This window comes from Hippopotamus amphibius, chromosome 9 (genome assembly GCF_030028045.1).
Source record: "Hippopotamus amphibius kiboko isolate mHipAmp2 chromosome 9, mHipAmp2.hap2, whole genome shotgun sequence".
NCBI classification, from domain to species: Eukaryota; Metazoa; Chordata; class Mammalia; order Artiodactyla; family Hippopotamidae; genus Hippopotamus; species Hippopotamus amphibius.
The window spans coordinates 32,076,658-32,100,225 of NC_080194.1; the positions used below are offsets into that span (position 1 = coordinate 32,076,658).

General features: G+C 39.1%; 1 protein-coding gene across 1 annotated transcript in view; it reads right to left on the reverse strand.

The window, feature by feature from the left end:
* The window catches only part of MICAL2 (microtubule associated monooxygenase, calponin and LIM domain containing 2), a 231,070-nt gene that overhangs the window by 35,302 nt on the left and 172,200 nt on the right, over positions 1-23,568 (reverse strand). The window contains exons 31-32 of the mRNA XM_057695680.1: positions 21,878-23,213; positions 726-841 (exon numbers count right to left, since the gene is read on the reverse strand). Of these exons, the coding sequence (XP_057551663.1) occupies positions 726-841; positions 21,878-23,213 (1,452 nt within the window). The remainder of the gene's footprint in view (positions 1-725; positions 842-21,877; positions 23,214-23,568) is intronic.

The following is a 23,568-nucleotide window of genomic DNA, read 5'->3' on the forward strand; positions in this document are numbered from 1 at the left end:
CCGCCCAGGAAGCATATGAGGTCCAGCCATTTAGCCCTTCCAGCCCCAGAGGATAAAGAAAACAGTGGTGGGATTTGGTCATGGGATGCGATCTTCGTGTATGTGACATACAGACACATTTAAAGACATACAACGATGTTTGCGTTTTTTAATCCGCGGGTATGGGAGCTGTTTAAAGGGTTCTTCAGAAATTAATGTTCATTAAGCGAAGAGAAGAACTGCCATTGCCCCGCGGCACACGGCTAGTCAGTGGGGATCCTTGGAGTCTAGATGCAACTGCATGGTTCATTTCGTATTTCTGATTAGAATAAACATAACATTTTCCATGCAATCTGCCTCTAGTGCTTCTTAAATGAAGCTGTGCTTCCCCCAGGGAAATATGCATCTGCTTGTTGTAATTTTTTCGATGGTTTGCTTGTTGAATAACATATTAAACCCACTTTAAGAACTGCAGTCACCAAATGGTTTCAAGTAAATATGTCTGGTTTCTCCCCCCTTCCCATTTTGACGTCTCTGAGAATGGCAAGCTTCTAAAAGTTAAAAAATACATATAAAAAGATAATTCTTAGGGTGTTCCAGGTAAAAAGAGCAGTTGCTGTCAGATGCAATGAAATATGATCCTTCTAATGAAACCGCTGCAGCTGGAGCCCACATTGGGTCTGAAATCCGGATGGTAAATGGCCCCCGCAAGCCAAGGCCCCCTTTGGTTTGCCAAGTGTTGTTACCTTTGACCGCAAGGAAGGCTGGGGATCGAATTCTTCATCTGCAGAAGAGGTGGTGGTGGAAGAGGTGGAAGAGGCAGCCCCTGTCACCTGCGATCTGATAGGGACATGCTTGGGACCTGAAATGGGAAGAGAAGAACTCGCTGAACTAATACCTTCTCCTGCTTCAGGACCTGAAGCTGCCTCTCCCTCTTCCCTGCGACCCCCATTCCCTTCCTCCCGGTCCTCCCCTCTCTGCACCTGCCATGAGCCTGAGGCGGCAGCACCTGAGGGCAACTGAAAATTTGGCCCTCCATGTTAATTACATTTCTGGGTCCCTGCCAAGAGCTTTGCAGCTCTCTTTTCATGTGAAAAAAAAAAAGTATTATGCAGAAATCAATTAATTCCTTAAACACCATTTATATGGTGTGTTGCTTAGAATGCATTCAGAGATGAAATCTATTATTAAAATGCATGTCTGAAGTTAGCTGAGTTACCTAAATGCTTGTGTAAGGTTCGTTCTGCAGAGTAATTGAATGCAAAAAAATCGGAGCCAGCTCTTAAACAAATCGCCCTTCTGCGGCTCACAGCATCTGGCACCCATTTTTACTACATGACATCTGCTCAGTGTAAAAGGGCTGGCGTCAGAATGTCTGGTCATAGAAAAAAAAAATCCCAAATGTAATCAGAAGCAAAAGGACTCTAAGCCTAAGGTTTTATCACATAGTCTCATGCAACATAAATATTTCATTAATTATGGCTAAACAAATGCCACTTTTATTTTCCCAACTTGCAGATATTATCACATCATCGAAGTGATGATTCAAATGCCAGGAAAGGCGGTTTAAGATAGGGAGGGCTCAACAATTCAGGGCCCACGGGAGAGCTGAAATCGAGGGGAAATGCCAACCCCTGGACAAGAGGTAGATGGTTAGAGGCAGCAAAGTGCCCGTGTTCACTCGGATCTCTTTGTGATCTGACTGGGGACCACGTGTGATAAAGTCTTCCAGGTGCCACAGGAGACTTTTATTCTTCTCAGCAAGAACATCTGCCCCTACACATCAACCTGACGCAGAGTTAATGATTAATATCTGGATTAATGCACCCGTGAACACTGGATATCAGAACCAGCTAGGACTCTGTGATAGGAAATTTACTAATCTTTACTCTGCCGGGGAGGCGTCTATCTAAAGCGAAATATGTATCAGGTGGGAAGGGAGGAGGGGAGGCAATTCCAAGCTGACTAACATTCTCTCCAGCCTGCCTTTCCTTCCCCTTAATTTTCAACTATTCACCCCAGTGGGAGAGGCCAAGTTTTAAAAAATGAGGGTAATTTTAACCTCCAGGAATACATTTACATATGCTGTTATTCACAGCAAAATAATGCAAAACATCTATATAATAACACAGCCTCTCTGGGGAGGGAGTTAACTGTTTTCCACTTTAATTTGCCAGATGGGAAAGCTCAGGTGAAGATAGACTCAGGAGCAGCATAATAATGGTGGAGGCCTTGTAAGTGGGGAGCTGAGATTGCCTCCTAGCCACTAAATCCCCACTGAGTACTTTAGTCACTGAGTATTCCCTTCTGAGTGTGTAAGCTTGAGGAACTAACTTCACCTCCTGAGTTGCTGGGCCTCATGATCTCTAACTTGCAGAACTGTTGTGGAAGAGTAAACACAATTGATATAAAGAGCATAACACAGTGCCTGGTTCATCGCAGGTGCTTAAATAAACGTCGTCATCGGCATCAGATGCTCTGCCAGGAAACGACGCAGCAGCCACTGCTTCATCATCATCATTGATCCCAATGAGCAATACTGCAAAACTAGTAAAACTGCCTACTCAGCCTTCATTGTATGGGGGAAGTATAATCACCCAACTTGGAAACTTTTTCTAACTCTCAAAAATAAATGTAATGTTTCCATTGAATTTTATTTTGAAATTGAGGAGAGGAGAAAATGTTTCCAGATACAATGCATTTCTTAAACTTCTGGCAAAGTTATATAGAGTTAAATAGTTACCTCTGAACTCGCCTTTACTCTCTTCCATCATAGAACCATTCATGCTAGTTTACTGTTCATTTGCAAGCTTAAAAAACCTGGCAGCACTCTTCTACTCTGGCTATAATGGCATGACTGATTCCGGGATTGATCTCCCACCACCAAGCTCTACAAGTCAGGACGAAATATATGAAGCAGCTGTCTCCAGACACTGGACAAGAGGCAGTGCAGAACTGTGATAAAGGTAAGAACAGAGCAAATGAGGTAAGCCCTACAATCACAGTGGCTTTCTGCCTGCAGTCACTTTCCAGACGCAGTGCAGGTAGGAAGAACCTAAACAGAACATAGGAGACTCATTGGGTTGAGAAAACAAAGGTCAACATTTGAGAGGGCTGAGGCAGTTGGAATATGTGGGGAAGAGTACTTGGGAGCAAGGAGCTATGCAGAAAAAAGACTTCAGAAATAAGCATAAAAGTCAACTTGAGTCTATTGCTTAATAGTGAACTATAGATGCATAGAGAGAAATTACATGGGGTTGGGCTGACAATTGCTGGAAAGTTATAGGGTAAATAATCTCTCAAGCTTTCATGAGACTGGGAAATGTACAAATTTTACCCAACTAGGGTAGAGCAAATGTTGGGGGGGTTAAGAGTGAAGACCACAGGAGAGTCACACTTGAGTAACAGGGATACATTAGCTCTAGAGTAAAGGTCATTACAGATATAACTGAATAAGCTTAAAAACCAGACTCAAAAGAAACTAACTGATCTGCAAGTTACTTTACTGCCTGCCAAACATTCTTTAATGCCTATATAACATTCTTTAAATGAAGAAACAAAATCTAGACACTCTAAAATGTAATATTACAAAATCTAGCAGCCAGTAAACAGGTCCTAGATACACAAAAAAGCAGGACAATGAGTCTGATAATCAAGAGAAAAAGCAGACTCAGAAATGATGAAATTAGCAAAGATTTAAAAAGAGCTATTCTTCTATATTTTGGAGGTTAATCCTTTGTCAGTTATTTCGTTTGCAAATATATTCTCCCATTCTGAGGGTTGTCTTTTCATCTTATTTGTGGCTTTCTTTGCTGTGTAAAAGCTTTTAAGTTTCATTAGGTCCCATTTGTTGGTTTTTGTTTTTATTTGCATTACTCTAGGAGGTGGTTCAAAAAAGATCTTGCTGTGATTTATGCCATAGAGTGTTCTGCCTATATTTTCCTCTAGGAGTTTTATAGTATCTGGCTTTACATTTAGGTCTTTAATCCATTTTGGTTTTATTTTTGTGTATCATGTTAGGAAGTGTTCTAATTTCATTCTTTTACATGTAGCTGTCTGGTTTTCCCAGCACCACTTATTGAAGAGGCTGTTTTTTTCTCCATGATATATTCATGTCTCCTTTGTCAAAGATAATAAGCAACTCATGCAGCTCAATCTCAAAAAAACAAACAACTCAATCAAAAAATGGGTGGAAGACCTAAACAGACATTTCTCTGAAGAAGATATAGAGATGGCCAAGAGGCACATGAAAAAATGCTCAACAACACTAATTATTAGGGAAATGCAAATCAAAACCACAATGAGGTATCACCTCACAGTGGTCAGAATGGCCATCATCAAAAAATCTAGAAACAATAAATGCTGGAGAGGGTGTGGAGAAAAGGGAACCCTCCTGCACTGTTGGTGGGAATGTAAGTTGGTACAGCCACTGTGGAAAACAGTATGGAAGTTCCTTAAAAAACTAAAAATGGAACTACCATATGACCCAGCAATCCCACTCCTGGGCATATACCCTGAGAAAACCATAATCCAAAAAGAAACATGTACCACAATGTTCATTGCAGCACTCTTTACAATAGTCAGGACATGGAAACAACCTAAGTGTCCATCAACAGATGAATGGATAAAGAAGATGTGGGACATAAATACAATGGAATATTACTCAGCCATAAAAAGGAATGAAATGGAGTTATTTGTAGTGAGGTGGATGGACCCAGAGTCTGTCATACAGAGTGAAGTAAGTCAGAAAGAAAAACAAATATCGTATGCTAACACATATATAAGGAATCTAGAAAAATAGTACTCATGAACCTAGTGACAGGTTAGGAATAAAGATGCAGACTTAGAGAATGGACTTGAGGACACAGGGGCAGTGGGGGGAAGGGGAGGATGGGACACAGTAAGAGAGTAGCCTTGACATATGTACACTACCAAATGTAAAATAGATAGCTAGTGGGAAGCTGCTGCATAGCACAGGGAGATCAGCTTGGTGCTTTGTGATGGACTAGAGGGGTGGGATGGGGAGGGTGGGAGGGAGGCTCAAGAGGGAGGGGATATGGGGATATATGTATACACATAGCTGATCCACTATGTTATACAACAGAACCTAACACAAGATTGTAAAGCAATTATACTCCAATAAAGATGTATTAAAAAATAAATAAATAAATAAATAAATAAATAAATAAATAAAAACAGTTATTCTAAATGTGCTCAAGAATTTAAAAAGAAAACATGAACAGAATGAGGACAGAAACAAAAAATATTTTTAAAAGAGCCAAAGGGAAGCTGTGAAGATGAAAACTACAAAATTTGAAATGAAAACGTTACCATATCAGTTTAACAGCAGACTAAATACTACAGAGGAAAATATTCAGTGAAATTAAATAATAGGAATAAAATAAAAATTATCCAAAATGAAACACAGAGAAAGAGAGACTGAAAAAATGAACAGAATCTCACTGACCATGGGATAATATCAAGTGGTCTAAAATACATGTGATTGGAGTGCCAGGAGACAGAGGGAGAACGGCAGGAACAGAAAACATAGTTGACATAATATTGCTGAAAAGCATGCAAATTTAATGAAGATTGTAAATCCACAGCTTCGAGAAGCTCAAAAAACCACCACACAAAGAAAATCATAGCAAGCCTCATGATAATAAAATTGCCAAAAACCAGAGATATAGATAAAATCTGAAAAGTAGACAGAGAAAAATGATATATTTCATACAGAGAAACAAAGATAAGAATGTCCATGGACATCTCATCAGAACCTAAATAAGCCAAGAGACAATAGAACATCATTAAAATGCTGAAAGAACAAAAAAAAATCTGTCATTTTATGATTCCATGTCCAGTGAAACAACCCATCCAAAATGAAGCAAAAATATTTTGTTTTGGTTTTTTTTTTTTTTTTTTTTTTTAAAAAAAGGATAATTTGTTGTTAGCAGATATGGATATAAAAAAGTTTTAAAAACTTCTGTAGCAGAAGGAATATACCAGATGGAACAAAGAGCTTCAGAAATGGTAAATATAATTTTCTTTGTGGTTTTTTATTTCTTTAATAGATACAATTGACTAGTTAATGTAAGATAGTGTGAAATAATAAGAAATATACCTACAGATCTTCCTCAACTTACAATGGGGTTACATCTGGATAAACCCATCCTAAGTTGAAAATATGGTAAGTTGAAAACTCATTTAATGCACCTAACTTACTAAACAGCTTAGCTTAGCCTAGCTTACCCTAAACGTGTTCAGAACACTTACATTGCCTCCAGCTGGGGGAAAATCATCTAATAGCCTATTTTACAACAAAGTGTAGCATATCTCATGTAGTTTATTGAATACTACGCTGAAAGTGAAAAACAGAACGGTTGTGTGAGTACAGAATGGTTGAAGGTATATCGGTGATTTACATTTGCGATCTCCTGGCTAACTAGGAGCTGCGGCTCTCTAGAGAGTGTTACCACATATCCCTAGCCTGGGAAAAGACCAAAACTCTAACTTAGAAGTATGGTTTCTACTGAATGCATATTGCTTTTCACCACCATAAAGTCAAAAAGTTGTAAATTGAACCTTTGTTAAGTCAGGGACCTTCTGGATTGGTCTCTGTCCCGGTTTCTGCTAATATTTGATTTTTGATCCCAGTTCCTGACACAAAGCTCCTAAAACCCTTGGAATTTCCTGGGTGATAGGAGTATCTTGTGCTCTAATGAGGTGATTCTTGGTGGACCTGTGGATGGGGGCCGGTCACTAGAAAGACGAAGCCATGATTTGAAGCTTAGAACTTTCATCCTTACCCCTCCAACCTCCGAAGAGGGGAGAGGGGGCTGGAAAATGAATGAATAATCCATCATACCTATGTGATGGAGCCTCCATAAAAATCCCTAAAGTACAGGGTTCGGAGAGCTTCCAGATTGGTGAACACATCCATGGGCTGGGAGGGTGTTGCACCCCAGCTCCATAGGGATAGAAGCTCCTGTCCTTGGGACCCTTCCAGATTTTGCTCTATGTATTTCTTCATCAGGCTGTTCATCTGTATCCTTGATCATATCCTTTATAATAAACTAATAAGTGTAAGTGTTTCCTTGAGTTCTACACCAGACTAGCAAATTATTGAAACCAAGGAAGGAACTGCGGGAAATTCTACTTATAATCAGTTGGTCAGAAGTACAGGTGACAACCTGTAAGGATATAGAAGATTTGAGCAAATATTACTAATGCATTTGACCTAATTGATTGATATAGAACAACATCCCTAATAAGTAGAGAATACAAATTTTTTTCAGAGCACATGAAACATTTCCTAAATTGGTGATATGCCAAGCCATAAAACAAGTATCAATAAATTTCAAAGGACTGAAGCTATACATAGTGTCTTCTGACAACAGTGAGGTTAAGCTAGGAATCAATAATAAAAAATAATAAGTAGAAAATCTCAAAATGATTAGAACTTAAGCAATACCTTCTAACAACTTATAGATCAAAGAAGAAATAAAAATAAATTTAAATTGATGATAAAAATACAGTATAACAAAATGACTAGAATGCAGCTAAAGCAATGACTAGAGGAGAATTTAGAGCTTTAAATGTACACATTATGCAAAAAAGAAAAGCTGAGAATTGATGCTGTAAGATCTACTTCAAGAAACTAGAAAAAGAACCACCAAATGAACCTAAGGAAACCAAAAGGAAGAAAATACTCAAGATAAGAGCATATTATGACCAGTCAGAGTGGCCATCATCAAAAAATCTAGACTCCCTCTTGCAAGAGCACCAGAATTACAACCAACTGCTGAACAATCATCAACAGAAAGACACTGGAATTCACCAAAAAAGACACCCCACATCCAGAGACAAAGGAGAAGCCGCAATGAGATGGTAGGAGGGGCACAATCGTGTTAAAATCAAATCTCATAAATGCTGGGTGGGTGACTCACAAACTGGAGAACAGTTATACTGCAGAAGTCCACCCACTAAAGTGAGAGTTCTGAGCCCCACATCAGGCTTCCCAACCTGGGAGTCCAGCAATGGGAGGGGAAATCCCCAGAGAATCAGACTTTGAAAGCCAGCAGGATTTGATTGCAGGACCTCCACAGGACTGGGGGAAACAGAGACTCCAATCTTGGAGGGCACACAAAAAAATGTGCTCACCAGGACCCAGGGGAAGGAGCAGTGATCCCATAGGAGACTGAACCAGACCTACCAGCTGGTGTTAGGGGGTTGCCTGCGGAGGTGGGGGGCAGCTGTGGCTGACGGAAGAGACAGGGGCACTGGCAGCAGGGGTTCTGGGAAGTGCTCATTGGCATGAGCCCTCGCAGAGTCTGCCATTAGCCCCACCAAAGAGCCTGTAAGCGCCAGTGCTAGGTAGCCACAGGCCAAACATTGAACAAGGTGGGAACACAGCCCCACCCATTGGCAGACAAGCAGATTAAAGTTTTACTGAGCTCCGCCCACCAAATCGGATTAAAGTCTTACTGAGCTCTGCCCACCCAGCCCTACCCACCATCAGTCCCTCACATAAGGAAGCACCTATGAGCCTCCTAGATAGCTTCCTCCACAAGAGGGCAGACAGCACTATCAAGCAGTATCAGCAGTGTTTTGTGGAACTGAAAACCACAGCCACAGAAAGATAGAGAAAATGAAAAAGCAGAGGACTTTGTACCAGATGAAGGGACAGGATAAAATGCCACAAAAACAACTAAATGAAGAGGAGATAGGCACCCTTACAGAAAAAGAATTCAGAATAATGATAGTGAAGATGATCCAGGACTTTGAAAAAAGACTGGATGCAAAGATCGAAAAGTTTACCAAAGACCTAGGAGAATTAAAGAGCAAACAAACAGAGATGTGCAACACAATAACGGAAATGAAAAATACACTAGAAGGAACCAATAGCAGATTAACTGAGGCAGAGGGCAAATAAGTGAGCTGGAAGACAGAATGGTGATAATCACTGATGCAGAAAAGAATAAAGAAAAAAGAATGAAAAGAAATGAAGACAGCCTAAGAGACCTCTGGGACAATGTTAAATGCTCCAACATTTGCATTATAGGGGTCCCAGAAAGAGAAGAGAGAGAGAAAGGACCCAAGAAAATATTGGCAGAGATTATAGTTGAAAGCTTCCCTAACATGGGAAAGGAAATAGCTACCCAAGTCCAGGAAGTGCAGAAAGTCCCAGGCAGGATAAACCCAAGGAGAAACACGCCAAGACATATAGTAGTCAAACTGACAAAAATTAAAGACAGAGAAATGTTATTAAAAGCAACAAGGGAAAAACAACAAATAACATACAAGGGCACTCCCATAAGGTTAACAGCTGATTTCTCAGCAGAAACTCTACAAGCCAGAGGGAGTGGCATGACATATTTCAAGTGATGAAAGGGAATAACCTACAACCAAGAATACTCTACCCAACAAGGATCTCATTCAGATTCAATGGAGAAATCAAAAGCTTTACAGACAAGCAACAGCTAAGAGAATTCAGCACCACCAAACCAGCCTTACAACAAATGCTAAAGGAACTTCTCTAGGTGGGAAACATAAGAGAAGAAAAGGACCTACAGAAACAACAAAACAATTAAGAAAATGGTAATAGGAACATACATATCGATAATTACCTTGAATGTAAATGGACTAAATGCTGCAACCAAAAGACACATACTGGCTGAATGGATACAAAAACAAGACCCATATATATGCTGTCTACAAGAGACTCACTTCAGACCTAGGGACACATACAGACTGAAAGTGAGGGGATGGAAAAAGATATTCCATGCAAATGAAAATCAAAAGAAAGCTGGAGTAGCAATAGTCACAACAGATAAAATAGACTTTAAAATAAAAAATGTTATAAGAGACAAGAAAGGACATTACTGAAAGATCAAGGGATCCATCCAAGAAGAGGAGATAACAATTATAAATATATATGCACTCAATATAGGAGCACCTCAATACATCAGGCAAATGCTAACAACTATGATAGAGGAAATGCAAGGCAGAGATAGAGACACAGATGTAGAGAACAAACACATGGACACCAAGTGTGGAAAGCGGGGAGGGCTAGGGAGGGATGAATTGGGAGCTTGGGATACCAAATTATACACTCTAAATATATGCTGTTTATTGTCTGTTAACTGTATCTCAATAAAAGTTCTTAAAAAAAATCTAGAAACAACAAATGTTGGAGAGGGTGCAGAGAAAAGGGAACCCTCCAGCACTGTTGGTGGGAATGTAAGTTGGTACAGCCACTGTGGAAAACAGTATGGAGGTTCCTTAAAAAACTAAAAATGGGGGCTTCCTAGGTGGCGCAGTGGTTAGGAATCCACCTGCCAATGCAGGGGACACAGGTTCGATCCCTGCTCCAGGAAGATCCCACATGCCACGGAGCAACTAAGCCCGTGTGCCAAAAAAAAAAAAAAAAAAAACTAAAAATGGAACTACCATATGACCCAGCAATCCCACTCCTGGGCATATACCCTGAGAAAACCATAATCCAAAAAGAAACATGTACCACAATGTTCATTGCAGCACTCTTTACAATAGTCAGGACATGGAAACAACCTAAGTGTCCATCAACAGATGAATGGATAAAGAAGATGTGGGACATAAATACAATGGAATATTACTCAGCCATAAAAAGGAATGAAATGGAGTTATTTGTAGTGAGGTGGATGGACCCAGAGTCTGTCATACAGAGTGAAGTAAGTCAGAAAGAAAAACAAATATCGTATGCTAACACATATATAAGGAATCTAGAAAAATAGTTCTGATGAACCTAGTGACAGGTTAGGAATAAAGATGCAGACTTAGAGAATGGACTTGAGGACACGGGGGTGGTGGGGGGAAGGGGAGGTTGGGATGTAATAAGAGAGTAGCCTTGACATATGTACACTACCAAATGTAAAATAGATAGCTAGTGGGAAGCTGCTGCATAACACAGGGAGATCAACTCGAAGATGGGTGATGACTTAGAGGGCTGGGACAGGGAGTGTGGGAGGGAATTGTGGGAGGGAGGGGATATGGGGATATATGTATAAATACAGCTGATTCACTTTGGTGGACAGCAAAAACTGGCACGATAGTGTCAAACAATTATATTCCAATAAAGAGCTTAAAAAAGAAGAACAAATTATGAAAGACAATAAAGACAAAGCAGAAATAAAATAGAAAATTAACAGTAAAAATCTTTAAAAAGATGAATATAATTGATAACCTTCATGAAGAATGATTAATAAAAAAAGACAGAAAACACATCTACAATATTGGGGATTAAAAGTCTTACAGAGTATTAAAGGAAGCTAGTAACCAGAAACCATTTTATGGCAATAAGTTGAAAATTTAGATAAAATGGACAAATTTATTGAAAAACACAACTTACAAAACTGACATAAGAAGAAACAGGAAATCTGAGTAGTTATGCATCTATCAGGTGGAACCTTCATATACTGTTGATGGGAATATAAATTGGTTGGGCTACAATAGAAAACAGTATGGAGGTTCCTCAAAAAATTAAGAATAGATCTACCATATGCTCCAGCTATTCCACTTCTGGGTATTTATCTAAAGAGCACAAAACACTAATTTCAAAAGATATAGACTCCACGCTATGTTCATCACAGCATCATTTACGATAGCCAAGTTATAGGAATAACCTGTGTCCATCAGCAGAGGAATGGATAGACATGTGGTATATGACAGAATACTACTCAGCCATAGAAAGGATGACATCTTGCCATTTGTGACAACACGGATGGACCTTGAGGATTTTATGCTAGTGAAATAAGTGAGATGGAGAAAGACAAATACATATGAGTTCACTCATGTGGAATATAAAAATTAATTAATGAACAAATCAAATCAAACCAAATAAAAACAAACACAGAGACATAAAGAACAGACTAATGGTTAGCAGAGGGGGAAAAGGGCAGGAGGAGGGAAAAATGGGTAAAAGGGGTCAATTGTATGGTGATGGATGGGAAACTAAAACTTTGGTGATGAGCATGCTGTAGTGTATGTAGGAGTCAAAATACAATATTGTACACATAAAACACATAATGTTATAGACCAAAAAAAAAAAAAGTATGTATAAAAATAATCTACAGCATATAGTATACTCAGTGGTGAAAGCTAAGACTTCTGATATTGGGTTTAAAAGACAATGATCTATTACCACTTCTGTTTAGCATTGTATAGGAGGTCCCAGGCAGTACAAGAAAATTAAATAAAAGGTATACAAACTGGAAAGGAAGATGTTAAACTGTCTTTATTTTCAGATAACATGATTACCTATGTAGAAAATCTCACAAAAAAGGCTACTAGAATAGTAAGTGAGTTCAGCAAGGATAACATAAAAAGTCAATTGTGTTTCTATATATTAACAATGAGCAACTGAACATCAAAATTAAGAAAGTCATTCCATTTACAATAGCAACAACAAAATATGAAATTCTTAAGGGATACATTTAACAAAATATGTGCAGGAACTACACACCAAAAACTAAGAAAACCTAAACAAATTGAGAGAGATTCTATCTCCACAGATGGAAAGACTTAGCAGGTATCAATTTTTCTCAAATTATTTATAGGTTAAAAACAATCCCAACTAAAATTCCAGCAGGCTTATTTGGTAGAAATTGACAAGCTAAATTTAAAATTTTCATGGAAACACAAAAGACCTAGAATAGCCAAAATAATTTTTAAGAACACAATTGGAGGACTCCCACTACCCGTTTGCAAGACTTACTCTAAAGCTATAGTAATCAAGAGAGTGTAAGGGTAAACATACAGATCAGTGGAACAGAGTCGAGAGTGCAGAGGTAAACCCACACACATACAGTCAATTGATTACCTATAAAGGTGCCACAGTAACACAGTGGGGGAAGAACAGTCTTTCTAACAAGTGGTGCTATAACAATTGGATATCTATGGGCAAAAAACTTTGACTTTTATTTACTATGAAAAATTAATTAGAATTGGATTATAGACTTAAGCCCAAAAGCCACAAACTGTAAAGTTTCCAAGAGAAAACGTAGGAGAAAGCCTTAGTGACTTTGGGTTTAGAAAGATTTCTTAAATCTAACCCAAATTATAAAAAATTTAATAAATTTGCCTTCATCAAATTGAAAGCTTCTGTTCTCTGGTGATGAAAATGAAAAGACAATCCACTAGCTGGGAGAAAATACTCGCAAACACATATCTGATAAAGGATGTATATCCAGAATTTTTAGGAACTCTGACTAAATAGAAAGTTATAGTGTATTCTTAGATCAGAAGACTCAATATTATAAAGCTATCAGATGTCTCTAATCAGTTTAAAACTGTGTCATTTATAACTGCACACACAAAAATTGAATACCAGGGAATATATGCAATGAAAATTGTGCAAGATCACTGCAACAACAAAACACAGACAGAAATTGCAGAAGTCTTTAGGAATGTATCAAGTCCATGGATTTGAAGACTTACTGTTGCAAAGATGATAATTCTCTCGCAATTTATCTCTGAACTCAATGCAATACCACTCACATGCCCAGAAAATATTTTTGTGGAAATTAATGAGTTGATTCTGTAAGTCACATGGAAATGCAAAAGGCCAAGAATATCAAACAATCTTGAAGAAGAACGAAGTGGAGGGACTTCCCTGGTGGCTCATTGGTTAAGAATCCACCTGCCAATGCAGGGGACATGGGTTCAATCCCTGGTGTGGGAAGATCCCACAGGCCTCGGAGCAACTAAGCCCGTGCACCACAACCACTGAACCTGTGCTCTACAGCCCGCAAGCCACAACTACCAAACCCAAGTGCCACAGCTACTGAAGCCCATGTGCCTAGAGCCCGTGCTCCGTAACAAGAGAAGCCATGGCAATGAGAAGCCTGCACACTGCAGCGAAGGGTAGCCCTGCTCGCCACAACTAGAGAAAGCCCGCGCAGCAATGAAGACCCAATGCAGCCAGTAATAAATAAATACATAAATTAAAAAAGAAAAAAGAACAAAGTGGAGAATTTACTTCAGACTATGAAGATTTATTAAAAAAAAACACATAATGAAGACAGTGTGATTCAGGTTCAAGGACAGACAAATCAGTGGAAGAGAATAGAAGGTTCAAAAACAAACCTGCCTCATTTACAAGTGTCACTGCAATGAAGTGGGGCAAAAGGATGGCCTTTTTAATTAACGCTGCTGAATCAATTGGATAACAACATGGAAAAAAAATAAACCCTCACCCTACCTCACAGAATATACAAAAATCTACCCTACATTGGTCATACACTTAATTATGAAAGATAAAATAATAATGCTTCTATAACAGTGCTGCACAATAGCAATCCAATATGAGCCAGGTATGTCATTTAAAATTTTCTAGTAGCCACATTAAAAAATGTAGAAACAAGCAGATGAAATTAGTCTTAATCATATGTTTAGCTTAAATTTCAAAAATGTTATCATTTCAATGTGTAATCAAATATAAAAATATTACTGAGATCTTTTACATTATTTCATTTATACTAAGTCTTCAGAATCTGGTGTATATTTTACACTTATAGCACATCTTGGTTTAGATAATGCATTTTTAATAGTTAAAGTGAAATGTAATCCTATCAAAAGAAAAAAGTTGAGTCAAGTAGAAAAATATTTTATACAGCTTCAGTTTTAAAATTTAAATCCATTAACATAAAATAAAATAAAAAATTCAATTCCTCACTCACACTAGCCATATCTCAAGTGTGAAATAGTGGCTACCATATCGGACAGTGTAATTCCAGAAGATAACACACAATAGTATTTTTGTGACCTCAGGATAGGGAAAGATTTCAGAAACAGGATGAGAAAATCAACAATAAGGGAAAATACTGATAAATTTGGCTTCATTAAAATAAGTGCCTTTGTTTATCAAAAACACCTTTAGAGAGTGAAAAAAATGAACCAAAGAGTAGGAGATATATAAATATATATATACTTATATCTGACAAAGGACTTACATCCAGCATCTACACAGATTACAAACCAATAAGGAAAGGGCTGACTATGCAATGGAAGTCTGGACAAAAGACTTGAATCAAGACCTCATACAAGAAAATATCTACATAAGCCTGTGAAGAGTAGTGCAACATCATTACCAGGTAAATGCAAATTAAAACCATAATGAGATACCACTACACACCCATAAAAATGGTGACATCAACAAAACAAAACTGAGACTATGGAGTGTTGACAAGGATATTGGTCAAGGGGAGTTCTCATTTCCTGCTGGAGGGTATATACGTTGGTACAACCCTTTGGAAAACTATTCGACAGTATATACTAACATAAACCAATCATGCCCAACTCCAGGACCTAGCAATTCCCTCCCAGGTAAGTACTGACAAAGATTCTCTCTCTGATCACACTCTACCCAAGCTCCCCTGAGCCCTCTTCCTTGACCCATAGCAACTAGGCTCTCAACACAAATAGTTTAGCCCACCCACTTCTTTCTACACCGAAAGACTTAAGCACTGACAGTTTCTAACAGGTCAAGGCCACATCCTTCCGATGACCTAGTCCCCCTTAAAGTACCTGAGTGAGAAAACTCAAGACCAACAAATTAATTTACTGTTTGTTTTAGGCAACACCTGTCTATAAGCTCCTGACCACCCTTTCTTAGAGCCTTTGCTGAAAAGGGCTTACAATTGTCAATCCATCACCTGTCTCTTTGAGACATATATGTATTTCCTACTACTCAGAAGGACCAGAAAGCCAGTCCTTTCAAATACAATCATCAATCAGCAAGGATAGGGCCTCTGTCTCCCAGTTTCTGGGGGAGGATAGAATCCTAACTTCAATCACTGCCAGCTAACAGACCCAGCTGACCTTACCAGCATTTACACTGACCAACCCTACAGAACTTTATACTTCCCTGACTCTCCTGAACCCCCCACTCGCCCCTCTCCCTACTCCCTCAATCTCCCTATCAAGCATCCAACCACCTCTGGCAAAATCAAAGCTGAGTTCAGTTCATGCTGGACTCTCTTCCCTACTGTAACAATAAATTACTAATTAAACTCTATCCTTAGCACTTTAACTAGTATCTGGCTTTGTTTATCTTTGACAACACCCAACAGAAACAGTATGTATAAAGGTGCTGAAGACATCATTCTTCACAATAAAAACAATTGAAAACAACCTATGTGCCCAGCATCAGAATGCACCAATAAAGAGTAGCACTGTCATACAAAGAAATAAAATATAGGCGTGGAAAAGAGGAAACCATGCTATGCATATCAACACGGATCCCCCACCCCCATAATGTTTAATGAAAGAAGCCAGGCACAAAAGAGCACATACTTGTATTAGTTTTCTATTGTTGTGGGAGCAGTGAACACCAAAGTAGCAGCTTACAATAGCACCCACTGGTTATCTCACAGTCGTGTAGGTCAGAAGTTCAGGCCTGGCTCCACTGGGCCCTCTGCTCAACGTATCACAAAGCTGCAGTCAAACTGTCCACTGGGCTGGGGTCTCCTCTACAGCTAAGGATTCTCTTCCAGCTCATTCAGGTTGTTGGCAGAATTCAGTTTCTAGTGGCTGTAGGACACAAGGTCCATTTTCTTGCTGACTGTCAGCTGGTTGTAGCTCCTAGAGGCCTCCTACTCATAAGCCCTCTCACACCATGACAGGTTACTCCTTCAAGGTCATCAGGACCATGTCTTTCTCATGCTTTGAATTTCTGCCTTCGGGAAGGGTCCAGTCCTTGTTAAGGGCTCACATGATTAGGTTAGGTCTACCCATCTCCCTTTTGATGAACTCAAACTCAATTGGTTTGGAACTTAATTACATTTGCAAAACCCCATAACCGAAGCACAGGAGTGAGATCCATGATATTCACATTCCACCACACTCAAGAGGAAGCGATTACACAGGGCAAGTGCATGGGAGGCAGGCAGCACAGGGCCCTCTCAGAATTTTCCCTACCACAAGACTGAATGATTCAAGTTCTATAAAGTCTAAAAACTGCACAAGTAATCTAAGATGACAGAAGTCAGAGAGTAAGCACTTGTGGTGGGTGGCATGTATATTTGGAAAGAAGCACAAGGGAGGCTTCTGAATGCTGGTAGTGTTCTCTATCTTGATCTCCAAGGGTATTACACAAATGTGCACTTTGCAAAAATTCACCAGTTTTGTACTTAATATTTGTGTGTATTTCATACTGTAATAAATATTTTACACAAAAATTTAACAAAAGAGGTTCTCAGGATGCTTTGTTTAGTTACATACAGGAAAGGAGCAATAATTGGCATTAAAATTGTTGGTATAGTTGGCACTGGTAAGTGTTTGAAGTCAGTTTATGCCCCCAAGTAACTTAAAAACTCTGAGAAGTTTATGTTTACTATAATTTACCTGGCAAGATGTGTTGTAAAAATAAGAAAAATTAAATTTCAGCTGACTCTTATTCAAGTGATCATAAATCTGAGGTATTTCCATTTGAATAAATTTTGAAAGTTTCTCACTTTCCATTTTATTACTGTTTTCTCTCTCCATTGCATTGAAGTGTGCAGCAGCAAGGTAAATGTAAAATGAGCTCTGTGTGTGTGTGTGTGTGTGTTTGGTGGGCTGGGCAAGGGCAGATAAATACAAGGAAACTAATGGGCCTAATCTGATAGGGTAGGTAAAATCTTTACATTCTTAGGATACTGACTTAATAACACCTCAGAAACGCAAAGCTCTTCTATGCAACCTGCCCAGGCACTATTTTCAGAGCTGGTCAGCCTTAACCTAATTCTATTCTCTGCACTTCCATTCTGTTCCAAGCTAAGGAGGTCACACCACTTCCTAATGAATATAAATTATGAAGCTCTCCATGATAAATAAATCAGGAAAACACATTTACCTGAACTTATTCTAATCAGCACATACAGAAGTCATATAAATGTGATATAAGTAAACTAAAGGCTAATCTTACAATGAATTTGGTACAAAAATCTTAAATAAAATTTTAGTAAACAGAAAAGTATATTAAATAACAAGACATCACGACCAAATAGTATTTATTTCAGCAATACAAGGATGGTTCAATATCCGTGAATCTATTACACAATTCATAATATTAATTAAACTATGGGGGAAAATATCATGCAATCATCTAAAAATGTGCTGACATTTAATAAAATTCAACATCCATTCATGATTTAAAATACTTTCAATAAAACAGGACTAGATGGCTATTTTCTCAAAATATATCTGAGTCAACCCAGAAACCAGCACCATGCTTAAATGGGAAAGCATTTAATGAGATGCATTCTCATTAAAGAATATAATATGGAAACCATTATCACTACCTTAATATTTTTCTAGAGATTATGGAAACCAAAGAAACTAGGAAGCAAAATAAGTTAGTGGTACACAACTTAAAAACAAGAGGTAAAATTATCATTACTTGTAGATGTTACGATTGTATATTTGGGGAGGACCCAGGAGAAGTCACTGAAAAGCATTTACAAGCAAAGAGAATTCAGTAAAAAATGGATGAGCAGAAAATTACTATACAGTAATCAATAAATATTACATACACAATAGTAGGAGGATAAAATGGAAAATATAATAGCAACAAAAATGAACATACCTAATAATAAACTTAACAATAAATATGCAAGATCTTTATGATGTAAAGTTTAGAATATTCCAGAGGGTCACAAAAAAAGATATGGGCAAATGGAAAGGCAATTCATATCATAAGGTTATAAATTCTCTCTGAGTTGGTTTGCTAAACTTAATCTCATAAAAGTATTCACAGGATTTTTTGGGTACATAGGCAAGCTAATGCTAAGTCCATATAGAATATCAAAGAAGCAAGAAGAGCCAAGGAAAGTTTTGAAAGAGAAGATCAATAATGAAATACTCTTCCTACCAGAGGGTAAAATTTAGAAATTTTTAAATATATAAATATATAAAGGAAAATAATTAAAACAGTGTGGAACTGATACATAACAGACAACACAACAGAATATAATAGATCGTTGTGGAAATTAGTCCAAGTACAGGAATCTGATATATGATAAAGACGTCCTCTCACATAAGAGAGGAAAAGATGAGTTATTGACTAAATTATCTTAAGATAACCAAAGAGACATCTGAAAAAAGAACGTTGGATCCATAGCTCACATTTTATATTAGGGCAATTTCTTTTTTTTTTTTTTTTTAATTTATTTTATTGGCTGTGTTGGATCTTCGCTGCTGCACACAGGCTTTCTCTCGTTGTGGTGAGCGGGGGCTATTCTTTGCTGTGGTGCATGGACTTCTCATTGTGGTGGCCTCTCTCATTGCGGAGCATGGGCTCTAGGCGCGTGGGCTTCAGTAGTTGCGGCACATGGGCTCAGTAGTTGTGACGCACGGGCTCTAGAGCACAGGCTCAATAGTTGTGACGCACGGGCTTAGTTGCTCCGTGGCATGTGGTATCTTCCTGGGACAGGAATTGAATCCATGTCCCCTGCATTGGCAGGCGGATTCTTAACCACTGCACCACCTAGGAAGTCCCCTAGGGCAATTTCTCGATGTAAACATATAAATGTAAAAAATAAGAAATTTTTTCTATCACCTTAGAAAAAGTTCTTTCTGAATTATATTGTATAAAGCCCAGAAGCCATAAAATGGAAAATTGTTAAAACTACTATATAAAATTAAAATTTTACATGACAAAAATCACCATAAATAAAGTTAAACACAAACAAGAAGCTGGAAAATGTATTTGCAATTTACATCACAAGAAAAAAGCTGTTTCCCTTTTAATAGAGCCCCTACATATTATGAGGAAAAATGCCAACAACCCAACAGAAAACTAAAGACAGAAACAACAGTTCACAGAAAAGGATATACAAATGACTCATATATGAAATGATGCTCAATCTCTAATCAGGTTGGTAAAGATTTCTTTTTTTAAAGTTGGGTAATGCATTGGTTAGTGCAAGTGTAGAAATAGCACTCTCATACTTTGCCGCTGGGAGGGTGAACCAGCTCCACTTTGGAGGACGAAATTGGAGGACAATTTTGCAGTATCTATCAAAATTCTCAGTTCACATGTGCTTTGTTCCAGCATTTCCACTTCTAGGAATTTATCCTGCAGGTAATTTCACACATATGCCAAATGGCCCAAGTTCTTTATTATGGTAGCACTGTTTGCAATAGCAAAATTTTGAATCACTTAAGCTTTCCATCACAGGGGCCTAGAAATAAATTATGGTACATCTACACAGTGGAATACCATGCAGCTAGGAAATGAATGAGAAAGTTCTTTATGTACTAATACAGAATGATCTCCAAAGTAAAATTAGAAGTTCAAAGAAAAGAATGTACAATACGCTAGCATGCTATTATTTGTGTAAAAAAGAAAGAAAATGATATGTAAATTTGTTCATATATTCATAAATTCTGTGTGGAAGAATGCCCAAGAACCTGATATTAGTATCTGTCATCAGGGATAGGACCTGGATGGCTCAGGGACAGGGAAGGGAGATAGGACTATTCATTTTGTGCCTTTTGTACCCTTTTATTTTGAGTCATGTGAATGTATCATCTATCAAAAAATGCACAACATGTTAAAGTTTACGGTGTAATAAAAAGGGCATAGTTATATTCCAGCCCGTCCACGCTTATCCTGAGTTGGCTGAAAATAAATTCTCTTGTTAATCTGTAGAGCTTTTTGATTAAAGCACCAAAAGAGAAATATTTTTTTGCCTGAAAACTGAAGTTCCAAAATAAAAGTTAAATTTTTAAAAGTTTAAAAAATTAAAGAAAAAGTCCTCAACAATAAGGATGTAGAATCAGTTTGTTTAAAGCCATCAAACAAATAGCAACAACAAAAAAGAAATCATGTAAGTATTTACACTGTCTCTAAGGATATGTACCCAGACTTCGGCAAGGAGGGGAGTAGAGTGAGAGATGACATGTTACTTTTTAAAAATACTTCCTTATTGTTGAATTATTCTGATCTATTGATATACTAATTAATTTTATAATTCAAAAAATTATAATCAGATTTAAATATAAGAAAAGCCTAAGGTCCCATTGGTAGCCAAATATACATAAATGTGTTTAAGCTAGTGATTAAAAAAATACAAGTTTAAAAGAGACACCATTTTTTTTGACTAGTAAAATAGCAACATTGAAAAAATATGGTATGTAATGCAGGCGACGGTGTGGCAAAAAAGGTACTCTCATCATTAACGGTGAAACATAAACTGGTACCTTCCACCTGCTTTAATTGAAATTTACCACACACAGTTGTAAGAAATAACAAAGAGAGAACTTATGTAGTCTTTACCCATACAATTCTCTTTTAAAAAACAATTTGTCAGTGTCAGTTAAGAATCTTAAAAAAACTCACATTTTTCAACTAGTAATTCCATTTCTTAGAACCTATCCTAAAAAAATATCAAAGAAAAGGCCATATGCATAAAAATGTTCACTCAACACCATATAAAAATATAAATATATTCGTATATATAATATATGTTAGTAAAAAAATACTTCATTAAATAATAACATATACACAAGATAGAATATTCTACAGCCATTAAATCACATTATGTAGACTATGAGGTAATTGGTTTAATATACCTATGATATAATGTTGAATGTTGATTTAAAAGATAAAATTTTATGTAAAACAGTAAAAAATATTCATATGGTCAATGAGTGGGAAGGTAATGGAATTATGGTTGATTCTGTCTCTTAAAACTTTCTGTAACATAATTGCAAATTTAATTTTTTCAGATATTTTTCAAATTTTTCAAATTCAAGTTTTCCTACTTTGGTCAGCATTTGAGATGCAAAATGAGGTGAAAGATGCCTGCTTGTTAATCCAATAAGGATAACTAATTGCCCAGCATGAATGGTAGACTTTTGTTAAGAAAGAGCCACTTACTTGCATCTTTCTCTGGAGAAGGAGGAGGGGCCCTCTGCCCCAGACAGGTGCTACTGCCTGGCTGCACCAGCTTCTCCGGGGGCTGGGCATGGCCCATGGCTGGCACCTCCCCCTTGGGGCTGCTGCAGAGGTCTTGGAGGTCCTTTCTTGGTCTGGATTCTTGGTGCAAACTCTCAAAAGATTTGTCTTTGAGTCTGAGGGAGGAAAAGAATGAGGTCTTTTTCTTGGGAACCCTGGAAGCATCTGGGACGGCCTCTTGCAAACTCACTTTCTCCAGGAGGGTGGGGACATCTTCCATCTTGCTGCAGGGTAGGGACATCTTGCATGACCGGTTGGGCAAACTGTGGGTGCGAAGGACGGGGCCAGGAGGGCTCGGGGCCGAGGGTTGGGCAGCCCTGGCACTCGGGCTGCCCAGGGAGAAGAAGGCCGAGGCCCTGCTCGCCATGTCTCTCTTGGGGGACAGCTGGTCCCAGTCTTTACTGGAGCTGCTTTTCCGAAAGCTGAACGAGCGAGTGGAAGCGTGGGGCGGGCTGGTGGGCGAATTCTTTGACTGTGGCTTGGCCCAGGCCTTCTTCCCACCTTCGGAGTTGGGGAGGATGGGTTCCAGCGACCTCCGGATGGCGTTGGCTATGAGCCTCAGCGGGGATTTGGGCGGGGCCGCGCTTCGCTCGCCGGGAGCCCGTTCGGCTGGGGACCCCATCTTCTCCTGAGCCTCTCTCTGGGCTGGCAGGGTCTCTCTCACTGGCCGAGGGAGCAGCGAGGGGCAGGCTGGTTTCAGCACACGGCCTCCTCTACCATTCTCAGTGCTTCTCTGAGAAAGTCGTGCCCCGGCTTCCAGGTGCAGGCTCCCTGGGTTGGAGTCATTCCAATCCAGCAACCTAGTCTTCTGCTCCGGAGTGAGGACCAGCTTCTTTAAACCTGACTTCTTCTCCTCTGCCAGCTCTGACCCACCCTCCTCTCCCCTCCTGGGTCTGGTACTCCCTTCCCCAGGGTCCTTCTCCAGGGTCCTCTCCAGTTGTTGGCCTGGCAAGCACCTGTCCTTTCCTTCAATGGGGTGTGGGCCTCTGTGGATGCTTCTCGTATCCCCAGGAAGGGCCTCTGCTTCCTGACACCCATCAGAAGCCATCTCTGCAGGGCTGGATGGCCTGGAGCTTTCAAGGCCGTCTCCACCAGGCCTCACCAGGCAGTATTTCATCTGTTCTAGCACCTGGCTGTGAGGGAGATGCAGGGGGAGTTCTTTGGGTGCTCCTTGGGTTCTGGCTCGCCTCAGAAAGATTGGGGTGGAAGGACTGAAATGACTTCTCGAGACCTGCAAGGAGGGGTTGTAAACTGTCAACTGGAAGGGATGGCAAAAAAAGAGCAGTGATTTAGAAGTTCCCAGCAATTATTTATATGAAGAAGGCACATCTCGGTCCATGGCCCCTCCCCTCCTCTCTCCAGATCTCAGATACCCAACGTCAAAAAGAATTCTGTCCAGGATGATTGCAGAGGGCCACTCTTCCTTCTAAGTGGCTGCCTTGGGATGGGCTAAAATTGGCCCAGAGCCCCCATATCACTGATCGAAGGCTTTCCTGAGTCTTAGATTAGGTGGGTAGGAAGCCAGAAAGGAAAGCAAAGTCATTGACAAGCTCCTGGGCCAGTGAGGGCAGGGCTGGTCTGGCCTCTGTGGGGTGCTGGGCATGTAGGGAAGC